At 41.7% G+C, this 19,668-nt stretch overlaps 2 protein-coding genes across 2 annotated transcripts in view; one reads left to right on the forward strand and one right to left on the reverse strand.

The window, feature by feature from the left end:
- Positions 1 to 8,156: 8,156 nt before the first annotated feature.
- LOC110990256 (uncharacterized) lies at positions 8,157 to 14,847 on the forward strand. The gene is made up of 4 exons (XM_022255147.2): positions 8,157 to 8,731; positions 9,817 to 10,029; positions 10,356 to 10,592; positions 12,668 to 14,847. The coding sequence occupies exons 1-4, from the start codon at positions 8,308 to 8,310 to the stop codon at positions 12,709 to 12,711; spliced, it is 918 nt and encodes a 305-aa protein (XP_022110839.1). The 5' UTR covers positions 8,157 to 8,307; the 3' UTR covers positions 12,712 to 14,847.
- Positions 14,848 to 15,123: 276 nt separating this feature from the next.
- Positions 15,124 to 19,668, reverse strand: part of LOC110990255 (serine/threonine-protein kinase N2-like) — a 43,021-nt gene continuing 38,476 nt past the window's right edge. Inside the window, exon 19 of the mRNA XM_022255146.2 lies at positions 15,124 to 18,934. Within this exon, the coding sequence (XP_022110838.1) occupies positions 18,788 to 18,934 (147 nt within the window). The 3' untranslated portion in view covers positions 15,124 to 18,787. The remainder of the gene's footprint in view (positions 18,935 to 19,668) is intronic.

Raw genomic sequence — 19,668 nt, forward strand, 5'->3', positions numbered from 1 at the left:
AGGGGTAGGGGTAGGATCGGATAGGGTATGGGTTAGGGATGGGGTTGTGGTTATTGTTAGGGTTAGGGATATATAGGTTTGTGGTTAGGGTTGGGGCTAGGGTAAGGATAATAGGGTTAGGGATAGGGTTAGGGTTACAGATAGGGTTAGGGTTAGGGGTAGGATCGGATAGGGTACGGGTTAGGGTTAGGGGTAGGATCGGAGAGGGTATGGGTTAGGGATAAGGTTAGGGGTAGGGTAAGGGTTAGGATTAGGGTCAGGGGTAGGATTGGATAGGGTATGGGTTAGGGTTAGGGTTAGGGATAGGGTATGGGTTAGGGATGGGGTTGTGGTTATTGTTTGTTTGGGTTAGGGATATCAGATCCACCACACAACATAACATGTAAGTCCTGATTATTAGAACTGTTGGTGTTCCCGGTTCACTCAACACCCCTGCAAAAATGGCCGGCGTGATACTATTAAGGTTGCATTCCGCGAAATGATTGTATTTCTGCGTGCGAGTTCATTAATGTTTCGTGATCCCATGGGATTTTTACAATAAACATGCCATAATCAGGAGGGATCACAGAAACATTTCTATAAATCCTGAATGTTGGACGGGTAGTTTCCAGGTCGGGTTACTTCTTTCACAAAAAGCACGAAATTGCAGGCCTATCTGGAAAGACAATCAGAGCTGGGAAAACATCGTATTTTCAGTTGTGCCAAATGTTGATGTGGTTATATCGCCCAAACTATCCCTTTCTCTAACCCACTCACCAACACAAAAACACTATCCTAACATTAACACCAAGAATATCCCTCACCTTACCGTCCCTAACCACAACCCCATCCCTAGCCATTACCCTATCCCTAACCCTACCCCTAACCCTAACCCTATCCCTAACCCCAACCCTATTATCTTAACCCTAGCCCCAACCCTAACTGGGAAGGTATGGCTGCTGCGCTTGAATATGGGAATGCTCGTTACCGTGAAAACAAAACAGGCATTGATTAGAGCACCCTTTGAAAATAGTCAAACAAAAGTTGAAAGCGAGGTAAACTGAGACAGAAAGGTGCATTTTGAGGGTATATATGACAACAATTTAATTGTAGCTGTCATTGAAAAAAAATGGAAATTCAGATTGTCAAAATCTAATATCTTTTTTGACAACCCATCTTGCATCTTTGTCCAAGTTACATTTTATCAAGAAATCACAAGATCACGTCATCATTTATTCCATTTCACATACGTCAGTCTGTTTACAAGCCAGTGTTAAGTCAAGGTTTTGATTCTCAAGGCCGGCGGTTGAATAAAAAGGTACATTTTTGACGAATTGTACACGAGTTAAAGAAAACGGAAGATATACGGTGTTTCACCATGCCGTTTTTATGCACAGCACCTAGGGAAATACGGAATGGTCAATACTAACCCCTTGCATTTGATTTTTTAAAAAGTTTTGAGAAATGGCAGGTAAATTTTGGTGGTGCTCTATTTGAGTTCGAAAAGGGACATATTCTTGACCAAGATTTACTTGGGTGACTTTTTTCCTTGTCCCTTTTTGTAACTCGAATACTGATATAAAATTTAAGGCCAGTGAGGCTCTAGATATAAAGGACAACATGAAGTTTCGGTCTTGCCAAAATTAAATGTAACGTGGGTTACCTGGCGATAAAAAAAAACTGAATGGAGTGCGCTGTAATACAGAGGCTGTATACAGCTTTTGGGACGTGATTATGGTAAAACCAGAATCTTTACTGATTCGACATCCAGTGGATTCTCTGTCATTTATTTCACGAAATAAAAAAAAAAAGTTAGGGAAAAAATCTAAAAGTTATGTGGTGTTGACCAAGCATTCAGGCGCACGGACTCCTGAAATTCGCTAGGAATCGCAGTTACCGGCTTCCATATAGGACTCTTCTGGGATCTCGGGGTTCCCGGCCCACCACACTTCCTCCCTGCCCATCCATTTAACTCTAAAAAGAGTTCGAGCGACCATGCAAGGGAGGAAACGAGACAAGCCCCTAAGCCCTGGCCGCCGAGTCGGCCATACGTCTCGAACCTGTACTAAGGCGCTCACCTGGACTTCGCGGACAGTCCCAGCAGAAGAGCTTACCCCGTGGGCTAAGGTACTGTTGGTATTTGGCGGGGGTGAATTAGAGTCTCTTATAGCTACTGACTGACAGCAAGCTTTGGGAAAATAAAAAGTCACCGGTGGGATTCGAACCCACCGTCTGGTGGTCTGATGAGTGGAAGCTTAACCATTTGGCAATTTTAGGAATGTTGAATATTGATGGTTATGGTACCTCCTTATCTCCTCACAGATACAATCAAGAACCAAAAAGTCCCCAGATCCCTTTGCAATAACCATTACAATTTGTATTTCCCCTAACACCCCGACAATTATTTAGATTAATGCTTTGGTTGGATTTTCATTATAACATTTCATTTACCTATGGTAAGAGTGCCTTCATTAACAAACGTGTCTCATGATAAATTTTGTCTAACTGTATATAAATTATTAAAGTTGTACGCTGCGTTTTCGAATGCAAATTTCAGCAACTGAAAATAAATACTCTTTAGAATTACCGCCATGGTCACAATCAAGGAATGAGATTGCACACTGTGCGAACAGCAACGAATGCGTCAAACCGAAGTCACAATTTGCAATATCTTATTTTGAAACGTAATGATATTTATTTGAATTGAGGGTTGCAAAATGAAGTTGATTATTTCTTAATGTGAAAATGAAACCCTGGTTATGTTGTCTTCAAATTCAAAATGGCTGGGAAAATCTTAAACTTGTTTTGACATCGCATCCTCCATGGATATCGTGTGACGTCCATGTGGTGTCTGTTCCTTATTTTCTTTACATGCTAAACCGGCACCTTCGGACAGTTTTCTCCTTTTTTCACGTCGACAGCCATCAAGCACATTTCAAAAATAAAGAAATAAAAATAAAACAGTTTTTAAAAATCGATGAAATAATAAGCGTCCGTTTAGAAAATAGACCAACGTATTCATTGCGTCATCTGTGTACACGCCCACCAAATCGGCGTTCTGCATTTTGATTACGACTGGCTGCCTCTCCGGGGGCAATCTGGTTGCGCCATTTTAAATATCCCATTATTTGCGACATTTGAATTGGGACTATGGTCGATGTATTTACGCGCGATGCAGATTTAAGGCGCCTTTCCATTGGGCTGCGTTGCATATGCATACACGATGCGTTCACACGTTTCATTTTCATGGACAAAAAAAAAATCAACTCAGATAACACACGTGTGCGTTGCGTTCGGCCACGTGTAGGAGAAAACGTGGGCGTGAGCGTCTTGCGTAATTCAAAGTCGGATTACATATCTCTGGTATAAGCAAACATTTACACGACCGGATGCGGAAGATCTTCTCAGGTGGATTTCGTAAAAGCCGTTTGCCGGCTGGCGTCGCCATTTTATTAAGCAACAGAAAATAACCACGACTTTGCAAAAAGGAAGGGGCGAACGTACGTATGAAGAAGGCTAATATTTTCTTTACATGGGGGGCCGGGGGGGACGGAAGAGTTTGAGTATGTGTAAGGGGCACACCTTCAGATTGTTGTCATTTTAAGGGAAATCCTCCCCTTCACGACTTGCTCTCTGATCGCGAATATTGCCGTCAATATTCATGATCAAAACTCACGACTCGCTCTCCGGTCGGCATTACTCATTAAACATTACTCTGGAGACCATAGGTACTTGTATGGCGTTGGCAGTGGCGTAGCTAAGATTTTACTTGGGGGGAACAAGGTGGCACCAGCATCTTATGCCCCAAGCCCCCCCCCCCTCCGGTTACGCCATTGATAGTGGAGCGTGGGTGCTAGAGCTCGAAGTGATTTCACTATCACAGTGAATGGCTTATTTGCGTTTAGTGAAATGCCTGTGGTATGGGAAAGAATACTGGGCACCCTCTTACGCAATACCACAGTCGTCGGTGTTTTGACGAAGCGACAAAAACCAGGAAAATCGGACATTTTTCGATCTGGAGTTTTCTAACCATTTTACTTCTATTGATCCAAAGAACAAATTAGCAGAGTTTCAAAGCAAAATTTTGTTTACTTTCCTAGTAACTGTAAACAAACAACTAACAAAAAGCTTAGCCTCCGTGTTTCCTTGCTTTTCACGAAGTGACAAAAAGTCAACATCGTTTGCGGGGTAAAAGTGGAAAGAGTAAACACAATCACTGCACGAGTCTGTGTGTGTACACATGCGTGCGAACGAAATGCAACAATTTTCTTCAAGTGCGTAGTTTTTTTTCACAAAGTGACAAAATTTAAAATGTGTATGGCGAAATAGGAAAAAAAATAAACACCTCTGGGCTGTTTTAACAAAGTAAAAAACATTTGTTATTGATGAATTATTCTTTAATTAAGACAATTTATTTAAAAAATAAGTATGGATTAGCATTTTCCAAGTCTTACATTTCATGACTTTGTAGAAAGTTCCTCAATCCGTAACATAAAAGTGATCGAAAATGTGTATTGAAAAGGCTGGTACTTTTAAACGCGTTTCTCTCGGATTGTCCGTTGGCAAGATTTTGAGGTTTTTGTACACTTCTTGGAAACACTGACGCACTGTGCCTAACTGCCAAACAAAGCAATATACACATTCCCGTTGGACTTAGCCAGAGGCCGGCTAGAGTGTTTTTACTGGCTAGGCCTAAGAGGAATCCCAGATGTTGATTAAAGGTGACCGTAAACTAGGCTGTTCAGCATAAACAGATCTAGAGGTAGGCGTAAACGGGATTTGGAAGTTGATTGCATTTAGCCTTAATTTTTTTTTTTAGTTAAGATATTAGCAAAAACCGACCCGGGCTCAGGGGCCATTCGCTCGACCCAAGAGTTTCAACTGTTCCCATTCAACTTTCCATTGCACTTCAAAAATTGCAAAAAAAATATGAAGGTTATTCTAATTAATGTCCCTGGTGTGAGTTGCTATACTCAACAAGAAAAAGAAATCTTCCAGGGTTTGAACTGTTTCAATTCAGGACAACATCCAGAGGGCGCAATAACCAGTCAAAAATTTTAAAGACTGGTACCCGACCGGGCATTAGTCTCTGGAATTGCCAGTGCACGCGCACAATATCTAGGCACATGTCGAGTCACGCTGACGCCAAACTCATGTACGATCCTATTTGAATGAACCACACGTGACCGTATTTTAGCCAGCCAGGATAAAGAACGATGACGAGGTGTGTTAGTCATATATACAACACCTGCATAAATCCCTATCGACTGATTGGTTGATCGTTGATCACATTATGGCACTGAATTATTTGTACCAACCATTTTATAAGGACTAGATAGGACATGGCTCCCTCCCACCATCTCGTGCACGCACGCGTCTCATTGGTGAGGGTTTGAAAGTTTGAAATGTATATAGTCGTCACAGCAGACTGGCGCGCGCATGTCACATGTGCTACGCACCGGGGAATTTAGTCTTGCGGAAGAATTTGTTGGTCCGATTTCTCTCTCTTTTTTATGAGAAAATTGTTGAAAAATTGTTCGGACTTGCGTAGCCGTTGGATGTCCTCGGTCAGGACTGTCGATAACCACGCAGCTTGACTTGCCTTTCAGTCGTTTAAGGTTTTGTTGTTGTTGTTGTTGTTGTTTTTATCGCAATATACCGAACCAATGTGAAGGTGATTTTGAATACATGTACTACTATACCTGATATGGTTTTGACAATACAACTGGTTGTCCAACAAACTGTTGGCCTATAAGCAAATTTTCAATGATCGGTTTCCAGTAAAATCTCAAAAAGTATAAACGTCGTCACGTTTAGTAGGATGTTTCGATTGAAAACTACATAGTGTATATGTTCTGTTTCGGTCGTTTACGCCCACTGCTGGACGTACGTGTCTGACATCGCGCACATGACGTCACGCACATTACGCACGACGCAAGCAAGGCGTGACCCTGTTATAATTCTCTTTAGAACAAAATTTCTGAACTTAATTTAGTTGTTTTTCTAACAGGCTAAACGTTAGCCAATTACTGTTTTTCCCGAATAATTTAAAGTCTTTAAGCTAAGCACTGTAAAATCTGTGGCTGAGTGTTTTCCAATACTCAAGTACTCAACTTCGCCTCCGTCTCAGGCTTCGTCTACGAAGCCAATCCCCTATTATGGGCCTGAAAAGCGTCTAAATTAAATTGAAGTACTGTAATGTTTGGCTCTTTTGCATCTTATTTGATACTCTATGGCACTATCAGACTTGCTATTACGCTTACAACTTCAGAGTTTGTCAAGTCTTATAAAAACAGTTGAAGCCTGAGATGCAGCTGAAGTCGAGTATTGGAAAAACGGCCAAAGATTGCCGATTTTTTATAGAGCCTGAAAGTTGACCCCTTACGGCGCGCTTCCGCAACCCTCGGATAGTATCACCATGTTACAGTAGCATCTTACTACTTAAGTTGCATGGATTGACCTTCAAGAGTAGAACCGCTTTCCAAGTAATGAGACTCACTTAAGGAATGACTAGTTGAACCGCAAGGCCCTTGGGGAGGAAAGCAGGGCTGGACCGGATGGGTCATGAGGCAGCCCACTGGCCTTATAAGGAAAATTCAGTGTTCATTAATTTTATTAAATTCATTAATCAAATCTAAAATACATGAAGAACAGTGCAATGAAGCAGTCTCAGATCTCGTACGCAGATGAACATTTACGGTTTGAAATATTTATGGTAGTCTGTCGGTAAAAGCCGAAATAAAAACAGATCAGAATATTTAACACAGTCGTATAATTTATCAGCAATAAACTTAAAGCAGTATTCTATTTCAAATTACGAAAGGCTCTAGTCTTTTATCTAACCTTTGCTGAAAACTGCGTGGTGTCAACTCAACAGATTCTGGAACCCATCGACTGCGGTAAATCTTAACGTTGTACAATCTCGTTTTCACGTAAGCACGAGCTTATCTTCGGGGGTATCTTCGTTCAAAGGCGAATAAAAAAAATTCGTGGCTAACCCCCATGAAATTGAAACGAAAAGTGATCTTCTGGCCATAATCTTGAATTTCCAGTGAAAAAACGAAGGCCAACCTCTTCATGAGAGTCAACAGGCGGCGCTATTTCGTTCCGATTTTGCGCTGTTTTCTATGGGCGCGTATTTGGCGTAGTGCACCATTAGGGTGCACTGAATTAATTCAAGCTCCATTGAAAATAGTGTAAAATCACCTTTAAAGCCCCATGGCAGGCCGATGAAGTCCCTGAGGCCTTTCAAAAAATATATATGTTTTCAGATTTCATTTGATTTTCAATTTTTAGTAGGTTAACCAATAAATTTTTTAATTATCCGCTTAAACAAACTCACCCCCAAGTGAATGTTCCTAAGGGTACAGTCCACTACGTTCAAGCCCCATTGAAAACAGTGTAAAATCAGCACTCTTCAGGGCCCAATAGCATGCACGCCGACATTCCTGAGATTTCTGAAACACAAATGAAATTCTTGTCTGGTCACTTATCTTTTAATTTCTTTCAATTTTTCGTGGGTTGACCAATTACATTTTTAATTGTTCCCATAAAACAAAATTACCCCCCCCCAAAAAAAGTGATGATTTTTCCAAAGTCTGATTGCAGCCATTTTTCAAGTGGCAACCCTCCACTTTCTGTGGCACTTAGAACCATTTTTAAACCGTAGTTTTTAGCCCCTCTGCTCTCATATGAAAGCTCAAAGACCCAGGGAGTTGATCCCAGCAACAATTTACACAATCTCACCATTTTGGGGGCCAAACAATCTCCTTTTTCTAAAGATACTGTGGGGCACTTGAAATGCTAATGAGCTGGTCAGAAATTCTCACTTGAATTAGTGGTCGGCACCCCTAAGTCTTCTCAGCGGCCATTTTTTCAAATGACATCCCTCACCTTCTGGGGCTCTTCTGACAAATCTTCAATCACATGTTTGTCTGCATTACCCCCAGATGGGTGCCCCTAAATCTACAAAGATGATTCTGGGCCATGCTGACACAATCCCACCATTTCTTGGCCCAGACCCCTCTTTTCGAAAGAATCTGTAAGGGGTACTTTTTGTGCGCCTCCGCCTGGCGGAGAATTTTCCTTGAATGGGCACTGTACCCTTTGCTTTCAGGCTATATTGGGGAAGGGAACCAGTCTACTGTATTGTTTGAACGTCCGTCTGAGACCTGGACGTTCATATAATGTAGGCCTACGTAAATGTGCTCTCCCATTATGAATCTCATAGTCACAATTTGAAGTGAGTTTCTGTCGATTTCTCCTCAAAATACTGCGTTAAAGGCCGTTTTGGCCAGGCAGGAAGTATCTTAGTTCAACGCAGCAAGCATGAGCTTCTTCAAGAGAGCAGATTTGGTGATTTCGTTGTCGTTGCTGGCCGTTATCACGTTATGCTCGTCGTCTGACGGCCCGACACATTGTGTTCTTGATGAAAAGAGCTATTGTTCCTGTGCCATGTCGGACAACAGTGGGCGCTATGACCTCTCGCCGCTTTCTGATCACCCAAACCCGTATTTTCGCAGCATTGCCGGCCGCAATGGCTCCGAAAAGTTTGCTTACGATCCCTGTGTACCATTCACTATCAATGATCCGGTCAGCGGGAAGGAAACACAGTGTAAAAATGTTGCTGGGTGCCAGATGGATGTATCAGCAGCAGAACGTAAAACCAGATATTTCACCGTTGCTCGGCACTTCACAGCAGAGTTCCATTTTAACCCTAGTTCTTCACAGATGACAGTGCACTATACCAATGGTATGCTACTGATGTTGGGCATGATGATCATTCGATCATCGTGATCACACGATTACATTGAGTATTAGTCAAACGTGCATGACTTTGCTTTACATAACCATATATCAAAAACAAAAGGCAGTGTGCCTGCGGGCCAAGCTAAATCAAACATAACGTGGCCTATTGCATGCAATACTGCATGTACTGTGCGCTGTGTACATGAACCCTGCACATACATCGTTCTGGCGATGACGTCATTCAATCAGTCTAGGAGTATGAATGGCCTAAGGGGATTTTTTGTGGGTGGGGATATGCAGGACCTTTTTATTCATTTTGCGGTCACAATTAATGGGGTAAAATTAAATTTATGTTTTTGAAATGGTTACGTATTTAAAGCTGTTATTTTGAATTACTTCCCACGAACTAAATGTTTTCTATTTCTGTAATGGGCAGATATATGATCATACTGTAGATCATGTACTTTATGACAACTGTATGTTGGGCGTGTGCTGGATATATGCTGTCCCCTAGACTTAAAAATGAAGTCAGTACTTGTTTGATTTTACCTTAAATGGGCCTGAAGTTTGATGCACTTTGATGCTCTGAGCAATTAACAGTACATCAGGTACAGGTAGCTTAACAAACTGGGCATGTTGAGACAATGAAAGCTACAGATAGTCCCATTGGATAATGCCACTATTGGATCTTGTGACTGGCAACCACAGACTCCCAGGCTGTTTGGCCTTGGGGAGAGATGACCTGCTGGATCTTGTGGTGACTGGCAACCACAGACTCCCAGGCTGGGTGGCCTTAGGGAGAGATGACCTGTTGGATCTTGTTACACTGGTATGAGCAGGCGAGCCTCTTGGACAAATGATGTAGGCTGATGTGACTGGCAGGGTCTAGCCAAAGTAGGCTGGAGCTTGAGGGTTGGGATGAACTTACGTGTAAAACAGAAAGTGAGAAATTACAAATCTGAGACTTTCTGCCAATTCTGGGCATTGTGGCCTTTTTTTTTGTGAAAGTCACAAAATATTGCCCTGAGCTTCGAATCAAAATCTGGTCAGGGATCACATTTTCTTGTATTGCCTGTTTCCCCCTCGCAGAGGACATATTCCAACCGTTCACCATGGAAGTTAATTTAGTCTGCACCCCCCATGCTGATACCACCATGATGGAGTACGCGAAGGTGACCAGTAACGCGGCTGCCTTTAACCTTCGTTCCCCCCACGCCTGCCTTATCAAACCCTCAAGCTTGAGCACAGGGAGCATCCTCTGCATCATCTTCAGTTTATCTTTCATCGTTTACTTCGTCGGAGGTAGGTCTTTCATTATGTGTAGCAAACACCAAAGATACATGTACCTTGATGCATTTGTATGCTGCTACTGAGCACAGGACATTGAAGTAAATCTTAGCGTGAATGAAGGTACATGTAGAGTTTAACCTTTTTAATAAGAGATCCCTCAGACTTTGCAAATGGCTAGTCCAGTACCTTGTTATAACAGGAACCTTGTATTTTAAAGAATTTAAAGAATGAGTTGGTTCAGGTATATATTGACATAGCACAAGATTTTGGTCGGCCAATGAAAGGCACCAAGGCATGCATGGAGGCACTCATCTTTGGGGGTTATATCATCTCCCTAGGTACTCTGGTGCTCGTCTTTGTGCAAAACAGGCCACTCAACGAGTCTGTCCCGCCCAACCGAGATTTCTGGCTGGACCTGCCGGAGCTGATCAGGGACGGAGCCAAGTTTGCCTTTAACGGCTTCAAGGTCACCCAGCCGACCCACCAGCGGCTGGGCAGGGAAGAGGAGGAGGAAGACCACGCCTACCACGACGAACTCAACGAAGAAGAGGAGATGAGGCCCAGTCCGAGCACAGGTGATGTCTTCGACTAAATTGGTCCAAGGGGGGAGTGTGTAGGTTGACCAGGGCTGCGTAACATGGCCAAAGTCAGCCACGCCTGATCCGCTTGGTCATGGCTAGAAATGACACCCTTGTAGAAGCCGCTTGCCCACTGGCAAGTGGCTACATCCCTGCGCTATAGACATGAGTTGTTTCTGGCCATAGCCAAGTAAAGTTTGGACATGCCCAAGTTCAAGGTTCGATCTTGAGGGGCGTGTGGGTATTTCTTTACCATCCCATGAAAATGTGGTCTCCTTTCCCAACAGTGTTCCCCAATCTGTCTGTTGAACACTGTCCCAAAACACTGTGCATGCTTACATGTCTATTGTTTGTGCACTTTGGTTCCAGAGATTGAGGACTCGGCCATCGAGTCACAGTCACATGCAACATTAGTACTGGTCTGTAAAAACTCACATTGCTAAGAGAAGTTGGTTAACAAAGGTGTCAGTCATTTTGCACAAAGGAACTAGGCTTCATGCTAGACTGAAACAGAAGTAGCGAACCTCATTTCTAATTTCTAACTATGGTTAAATAGACCATTGTGTTACATTTTAGTTCTAGAATAACTTACCAAGGAGCTCCCAAATGTTTTAGTTCCTAATTGGGCCCGTGACAGTAAAAAATGGCACTGCCTATATTGTCTTGGTGCTGTGGCCTCATATTTTATACATGCTGGTAGAATTTCTTCGCTTCTCTCTGCAAATGTTGGAAAGTTAAGTACATGTACGTGTATGTGAGTAAGTTGACCCTTACGTTGTGCACTTGATCCATGATACCTTCTCATGAACAATAACAAAACTTTCTCATTTTGATACAAAATAAAGCATCTCAGGTGGAATTTTCTATCACTTGAAACCAAGTAAGTTGCATCTCCCACCTGGAATTCAATTCTTTTGCATTTGGATGTTCCCTTTTTTACATGTATGTCCCCGGGCTATTCCTTGAGGTTTGGGGAACAATTTGTGACGGTGTCCTTGTTACCTGGATAACTTTTACCACCTGTCATGACCTGTAGAATAGATTGTTTACTCTGTAAAAATAACACACACATCTATAATCGGCCTTGCTGGATGTATAATTTGGAACCCACATGCTGGGAGATAGCTGTTCATTTTTACAGAACCCATGTAATGGTGGGCACCGTAACAAATTGTGCCCCAACCTCATGGAATGACCTATACATGCTATCATTGCTCAGGTTTGAAAGGGTTTCATTGTTTGTCATCGATCCTGTTTTAAGCATGTCTAGAACTCCATTTTGGTCTTAGATTTCCCTGCCTCCTCATCATTACTCTTCAGTATCTGCTGAAATAAAACACCTCCCTCTACTGGGACAAACTTTCCCTCATTGGCCTTGAGCCGGCAGCTGGACTCGTGCCCAGCCGCAGACAAATTTGGGCACAGCCTAGGAATGAAACCCCGAGTTATTGCATGGTGTTAAGTTCTGGCAGATTCAGATAGGGTTGAGATCAGGAGTGAATGCCACAGGTGGTTGGGGTCTGTCTTGTATTTTGAATGGCTATTAATTTAATACACTGGCATCACCAAAGATCACAACAAATATGCTGCTGGCAGTGTTGAGGACATACCTATGAAATAGGTATCTATTAATAGGCATCTAATTGGTACCTGTACATGTACCTGTGCGCGCATGCGATCAATGCTTGGCACATGGGAATGCCCCCTTTGAAATTATGCGCAGCAGTCAATGTTTTAGTAAAATACATACAGTGTATTTGTTCATATTTTTTGGGGGGGGTGGGGTGCCACTTTTTACACAAGCTACCATGAAAGTGGACACCTCCTCACTGTGCCCCTTGTGGGAAAAAAAAATTGATTTTATTTCCATGCAACTTAGTCAGGCGCTTTGAGAGGATGAATGCTAGGTTAACAGTAGTTCATTTGAATTGAGCAAACCTTCACGCCAAAGAACAATTGAGGTTAGCACTATATCAAGCTGCCATCCAGAGCTTAAAGAGAGCAGAGAGTGGCTGTGAAATTCAAGGAGATGAATATTAAAACAAATGTCCTGATTGTTCTTCTGTCTTCAGGACCCCCTGACTCTACGGATGGTTTCACAGCAGTACCTGTGTAAATCCCCTACCCCTGAACCTCCTGCACCCAGTACACTCTTCCAGATCTACAGGTTCACCTCCCCACGGAAAGACACACTCTCGTGTCCAATATAAAATATTTGTATGCAACTCCTGAAGTGTTCTGTGATGTCTTTATGTCAAACTCTTCTGTGTGCTACAGTGGGTAAGCATTCACCGTGTTAAGGGGGACAATTTGTCTTGTTAAGCCAATTTGGACCGAGCTGTGAGGACATGTCTGTGTCCCCACAACTTTTTCGGTCCCCACAAAATAGGTGACACATCGAGTGTACGCCCTCACAACTATGGAACAAGAGTGTGTGAGTTTGTTTCATAGACCCTTTGTGGGCCAAAGATCAAAATGGGTTCACGTAATGGAGGGTGTGTAAAACTTGTGTGGACTAAGCCACTTGAGATTTCCCCTCCGTGAGAATCAGGCATTTGGGGGCTAGGATTATGAGGGCAAAATGAAGAAAAGTGAAGAAAAAAAATCAAGCTTAATAAGTGTGGACAGTGCAAGAGAAGTGGCTTTTTTAGCTTTTTTTTTTCTAAATGTATGAGAATAAGGTATGTCCACACTAGAAATGTATATGTACCAGCAGTACACATGGAGGTGTACGGTTCCTTATTTGCTTTTAGTTTTGTTTGAAACTCTTTTTCAGGATTAGAATTTTATACAGTGGTAACCTACTCAGTAGAGTACTCCTCACAGAGAAACTAAGCGAATGACAAACCATTTTGTGATGTTTTTGTGCCATTTAAAGATATTGACATACCTTTACATGTATACGATTAGGTACGTTTCCATAATAGCAGCCTGAAGTGGTTTAGGTTGATTTGTGTGAAACTGAATACAAAAGAGTTTCAATAGAAAGTACTGAACTCGGACATGTCATGTAGAGTGATCCATTCCGAGATTTGGTTCGGAAAATATTGCAGAATTTGATTTTTGTTTTGGTTTTTCCTCAGCTTTTGGGTTTTTTTCAGTTGCAGAAATAGCCTTGTGTTAGATGACAGTGAGAGACATAAATGTACTTGTCTGGGTTTGGGTAATAATATTTTTGGATTATCAAACTTAGATATTAGAAATGAATTTGTAATGTGACACAAGTATTAGCTCATTAGCGTTAGGTGTGTGAACGTACATAAAATCCATTTTATTCATGAATGTGCAAGTAATTGATGACCAAATCACGTTTTGAATCTTTCACATAAACTGCCCTGCATATTTATGAATATGGTGTGCATAGTAACATGCACTGAGTTGTTAAGAGTGCAAGAGGTACCTTGCCTCACCACAGTACCATAGTTCTTGTGTGCAATGAAAATTATTTACCAAACCAAAAATATGCCTGCTATATGTATTGTAAATGATTTTAAGATATCAATGTTTAAATCAAGATGATTGTCTGCTTTCATATGTCTTCAATTTAATTGACACAGTGAAAAACCTGAATACAAAAATGTATACAGAACAGTCAAGTTGTGAAATTCTATTTAAATCAAATGTTGTTTAATGCAGAGCTGCAAATTTGAACTTGTAGAAAATAATTACTTTCATTTTATGGCTGTTAAAAACTTAAAGTGTAAGACGTCATTTTTCAGTTTACTGGCAATCTCGTTCAAAAGTTTAGTATGGATAGAACTTTTATTGGTTTGAGAGTCAAGATATTCATATTTGTGTCTATTTATGCACGTACATGTATATGTACTTGTATGATGTATTTGGTGTTGGGTAAGAAAATAATTAAGGCCGGGGGTAAAATTTTACATAACCAGCCAATAAATGACACTGAATCAAGTTCATCTCATAGCTGGAAGTACAAGTAGGAATTAAACACATTCTACTCCCTTGTTTTCGGGACAGTAGTCGTGGGAGGGGTGTAGCTGAAAGTCTGGTACTAAAGATCCTCGTAGTGAATGAGCGCGGGTTCACCGTGTGCACACTCACTGCACGAATCTACTGTTCCTTATCCGTTCACCTTGATGGAAACATTTTGTTCCTTCACGGAGCACTGTATTTTTTAAGGGAAATCTTTGGCAGTATAGGTATGCAATGAGCTATTTGATTTGGGCTGGCACACTGCCCCAATTTTTTCAGGGAAATAAAACCTCCACGTTTTGGGATTACCTCTGAATTTTTATTGGCTTTTACCATAATTTATTCTTCGTGTTCTCACGTAATACAAAAGAAATGAATGTGTGTAAACCCAGAATACGCACCATTCAAACGCTTTGATGCCACAAACTTCTTTTTGACCAAGCAGACAGAATAGTCGTTTAGGCCTACCCTTGTTTCTATAAATTCATGACAACTTTGCCTCCTCTTGCCAAGAAGTGGCAAATGCGGGCGCGATTAGGGTAATGGCAGATCTTCCTGACGAAGAAACTTCCATATCAAGGGTGTACAAGCCTTTCAACAAAAATACTGTTTTATTGTACAACGGTTCATATACCAAGCACAACGGGACAGTGTATGAAGCTGATCACGGAGATAATACTAATATATACAAAAAGAATGAGGTCTGTCAAAATGCAAGCTTTCATTATCACAGAAACTTCAGAGCAGCCTCTCCTCTTGTTCAAATGCAAAGTAGGCATACTGTGCACCAGTCAATGAACAGCTTAATAAAGCAAAGGATTTACGGCTCCTCAAACGATAAACCTTTTTACGTTTCCGACAATCTGATGTTGGCGGGAACAGTATATCGCCAAAGGGGAAAAAAGTGTCAGGATAGCAATGTTCGAGTTTTCTTAATATGTCCACTTCTTGGAGGAATTAGCTCAACATGAACTGTTGGGGTATTTCATGCAAGGAATCTTACAGAATAAATGGCTGCCAAACTGTGCCTTCCTTAATCATGCCAGGTTCTCCCCAAAGTCTGGAAGAATTTTACGAACCTACAAGACTTGAGGTTAAGAAGAAAGCCACAGTCAATGTTATGTGGGTGTTCAGGAGAGAAGGGGTATCAATGAAATAAACGCTGTTCTTAATCCATGCAAAAGTAAAACCAAATATGCCACAAAAGGAGGGTAAAAAAAAAATCAGGAAAGATTACTCACTGGAGGAAAGAAATCCATACTCTGCATGTTCCTCTTGCAAGCTAAATCTACGTATGTTCTTCGGTGGGGATCATTCAAGAGTTCAATGAAAAAAAGACTCCACACAGTGATGAAGTCATAAAAAATCTTACAGAAATCTTGTCTGAATGAATGCAGTTCAATCTGCAAATTAAAACTTTAACCTCCACCAATACTACATGGATTATATACCAACTCTTGCCAGTAAATTCAACAGATTTTTACAAACTTTGAGGTAATAATCACACGGGGAGTCTGTGGGATCACTTTATATTGGACACTGGGGAGAGTGGAATTATTCTCGGGTACTTCTATACACATACACTGACAAATTTGGTGCAATTTCTTTCTCAGATAAAAATTAATCCCGGGGAAAGATCTGACCCACGAGCAGATACCTGCATCTATATACCACTGGGATAGACTCACCGCAATAGTTTGGTTCAACTCACTTTCATTTTATCCATCCTGTACGAGACAATCTGAAGGGGGGGTACAGGCAGTCAGACCTTGTGGCCATGCCAAATCTCAATAATGAGTCACTGAACACTAGACTTACTGTCACAGCCAGAGACAGTTGAAGAAGACAACACTCCTGCTGCTGTTGTTACACAGATCCAGGGCTGGCCTCATATAAACTGGCTAGCAGTAACACATTCCACGAGTAATGGATTCATCCATTTTAATTGAGAGTGTGAGTATTTTTGGATGCAGCCAGAAGCCCTGATCCAGGTTGGCCATTCTTAGCCACCTGACAGTGGTACACTGCAGCAGACTACATCCCTTAATATGGTAACTCTTGGGCTGGGAATCGGTATAGCACCCTGCTTCACTCTTAACATATTAACATGCTCATCTGCATAAGGGTATCAGACTTAAAGAGCACTATAAGTGCCGTACTTTTCCTGTCTTCTTGCAAATGTTGTTTCACACACTAGTTTTGCATATAAAAGCTCAATCTTTACATGTACATGTACATGTAATTTATCCATTGATTAAAATACACATTTCATTGGCAAACTTTCCACACCATTCCAAGTGAGATGCAGACTAGTTCAACGGGACTTACAACGTTGGACACTTTATCAAAAGGACTTTCAAGATTATATCAACTAAAAACACAAAAAAAATATCAACAACATCGAACAATTCATCGTGGAACAGGCCTCCTACCCCATAATTGACACATGTATACAGCCAAAAAACTGCTCCAAAAATGTAGAACAGTTCCCACCAATGATTGCACCACTGGACTCTATGAATAGTGCTTCACAATTCTCAGGCTCTTAAGTAGAATGTGGATCCGTAACCCACACATATACCTAAACTATGAATACACACCCTTCTTTGTGATGTTTACATCGCACCATTTAAAAAAGACATTTATCAATATCAGCACATCTGAATACAATCAATATAAACTCACAAATGTACTATGTACAAAGTGGATTAGTTTCAAATTGATGTTAATTTACAGGTAGATGTACACAGGACAAGGTCACCACTATTGCTGGAGGGTAAGGGTTAAAGGTCAAGAGACACAAATGTTACCATGATGTACACACAGTTTCCTCAACAGAGAATTCAGTTTATCCCTGCAGATGGTACCAAAAAAGACATGATTAACATTAAGGAATATTACCTGTCGTGAATATACTCCTTTCCACATCACAGTATCTGTGGACAAGACTGGTTTATATTGCTGTTTTATCCCATCGGACCCTTCAGGAAAACACACACTGCAGGATCAATTCACATATTTCTGGTATACATTTCCTTAAGCAGAGCCAACAAATTTAGTCACTGGTACATTAATAACAGCTTTTGAATAAGAGTTAGGTTCGAAAAACCTTTTTTCCCTTGACCCTTTGTCTGACTTGTCTGCTGGTGACCTCTGAGTGACATTTAACCTTTGACCCAGCTAAGTAACACGGACTAACTATGCCTAGACCTATGAAACTAATGCCCATAAATGAAACGGCATACCATTTGATTTACAAATCGGGGATTCTGTAGTAAATTATTCAAACTTGCCTTCCCTAAGGCTCACACAGAAAAAGAAAATTGGTTTATTCAAAATCTTCTGCCATATTCAAATGGTCTTCTGTAAAAACTGTTCAGGGGTCCTTTATGTGTAACGCTGAACGTTTCCAGCATCTTGCAACATCCTGCTCACGTTTGCCTTCAACAGAAAACACCGAATAATCTTGATCGAGACGGTATGATCCCACCACATCAAAGGCTTCCAGAACTGAAAGGGACTGACACTGCACAATCCTAATAACCGCAGCATTTCGACTTTCTCATGGCGAGGCGTTGTCGACAGTTTCGCTTCACGTTAAGTGTTTTGGAGATATGACTAGGGCTGCCCCCCAAAAATACTGATTCACACACAACAGTGGAACTACTAGAGTTCTCCGGAGAATGTTGTTTATCACAGACGCTGTCCAAATGTACACAATCGAATGTGGACTCCTTAACATGTAGGAAGCTTTCATTTAATTGTCTGCCTGCGTATGGTGCTGGGCAAGCCTTTAGATTCTGAGACTCTGAGACATAGTTTCGATGATGGATAAAGCTAGGTGATCTTGTTGGCCCCTGAAAAGAGAGCAACACTGTGCTATGAAAACAGGATGGCAGCTTCTGAGAAAGAACACTGATTTCACTTTGTTGAGAACACTGCAGAGTCATGATATTTTCCGTAAATGCTACAGAGAGAAATAAGCGTTTTATGCATCCTCTGAAGGGCAGTGTGTGTGTAACGTGAGATGCACATGTCAATTGACCACACAATAATTTGGCCTCAGGGTAGTTGCAGACTGGCGTTATTTTGGCAACGGAGGGCAGCCTTTGAAATTGCCATAACGCAAAGGTGGGCCTCATGGAAACTCCAGCGCAACAACGCGATGGTTCGATTCCCCGTGTACCATGTTGTCCGGGCAACGCTTTAATTCTGCCAGGAAAGTGCTGTGGGTGCACGGGCGCCGCAGCCAAACCTCAACACCAGTCGGCTATGTAGTCAAAGGCCTTGAAATAGTTCTGTTCATCCTCCGTGATTGTGCGGGGGTCGCGGGTCGGCGGGGTCAGGACGGGGCGTTCCCGGGTGAACTCTTCGTCAAAATTGCTGACATCTTCAGGGTGGCCCTGCATGGGAACAGATCAGGCAACAAATGAACACGACCATCGAACAAAGGACATTTTTACCACAATCCAAATATTTTCACTTCAGCTGGTAATTTGTGACATTTGTCAGACGATACTATCTTTATGGTATGATATACACCTTGATGTTGGAGTGAAATGGTTGCAGTAAAGTATCCTCCTCAGGGATGCAACTACTTGTCCAGCAGCTTCTATCTAGCCCCGTTTCTTTAAACTTCAGAATTCACGAGCCAAGTTTACAACAGGTTTACACACTATGCATTACACCAAGTACATGCAGTTTAACAAATGTCCTAGTATTTAGCCAATTTAAATACAGGGATGCGGTTGCCATGGTAGACACAGTTACAGTCGACTCCCGATGTTGCGTGCACTACAAGAAACAAAATACCATTACGTCAAGGGCAAATTCTGAGGGTCCTAATCTCTTTGGTTCTTTTGCTTTTCCTTATGAAAGTTGACCCTTCTATCTACATACTAAGAGAAATGTCCAATCCAATTCATTGCCAGCATGACCTGGATGAATGCTTCCAACAGCAGTGTATGATTTCTTGGCGTGCAGTGAATGCAGGCCTGGGTTCGAGCATGTACGATGACCGGGACTATGGTAAACTTGACACCACCCTAACAGTGACTCGGAAATTTCAATAGATTATGAAAGTTAGCATGGAGACATGAGAGAGAAACCGGTAAGAGGCCCACCAGTCGCGGGGGAG

Source organism: Acanthaster planci, linkage group LG11 (assembly GCF_054643075.1).
Source record: "Acanthaster planci isolate LZ-2023a linkage group LG11, COTS_SCS, whole genome shotgun sequence".
Classification (NCBI taxonomy): Eukaryota; Metazoa; Echinodermata; class Asteroidea; order Valvatida; family Acanthasteridae; genus Acanthaster; species Acanthaster planci.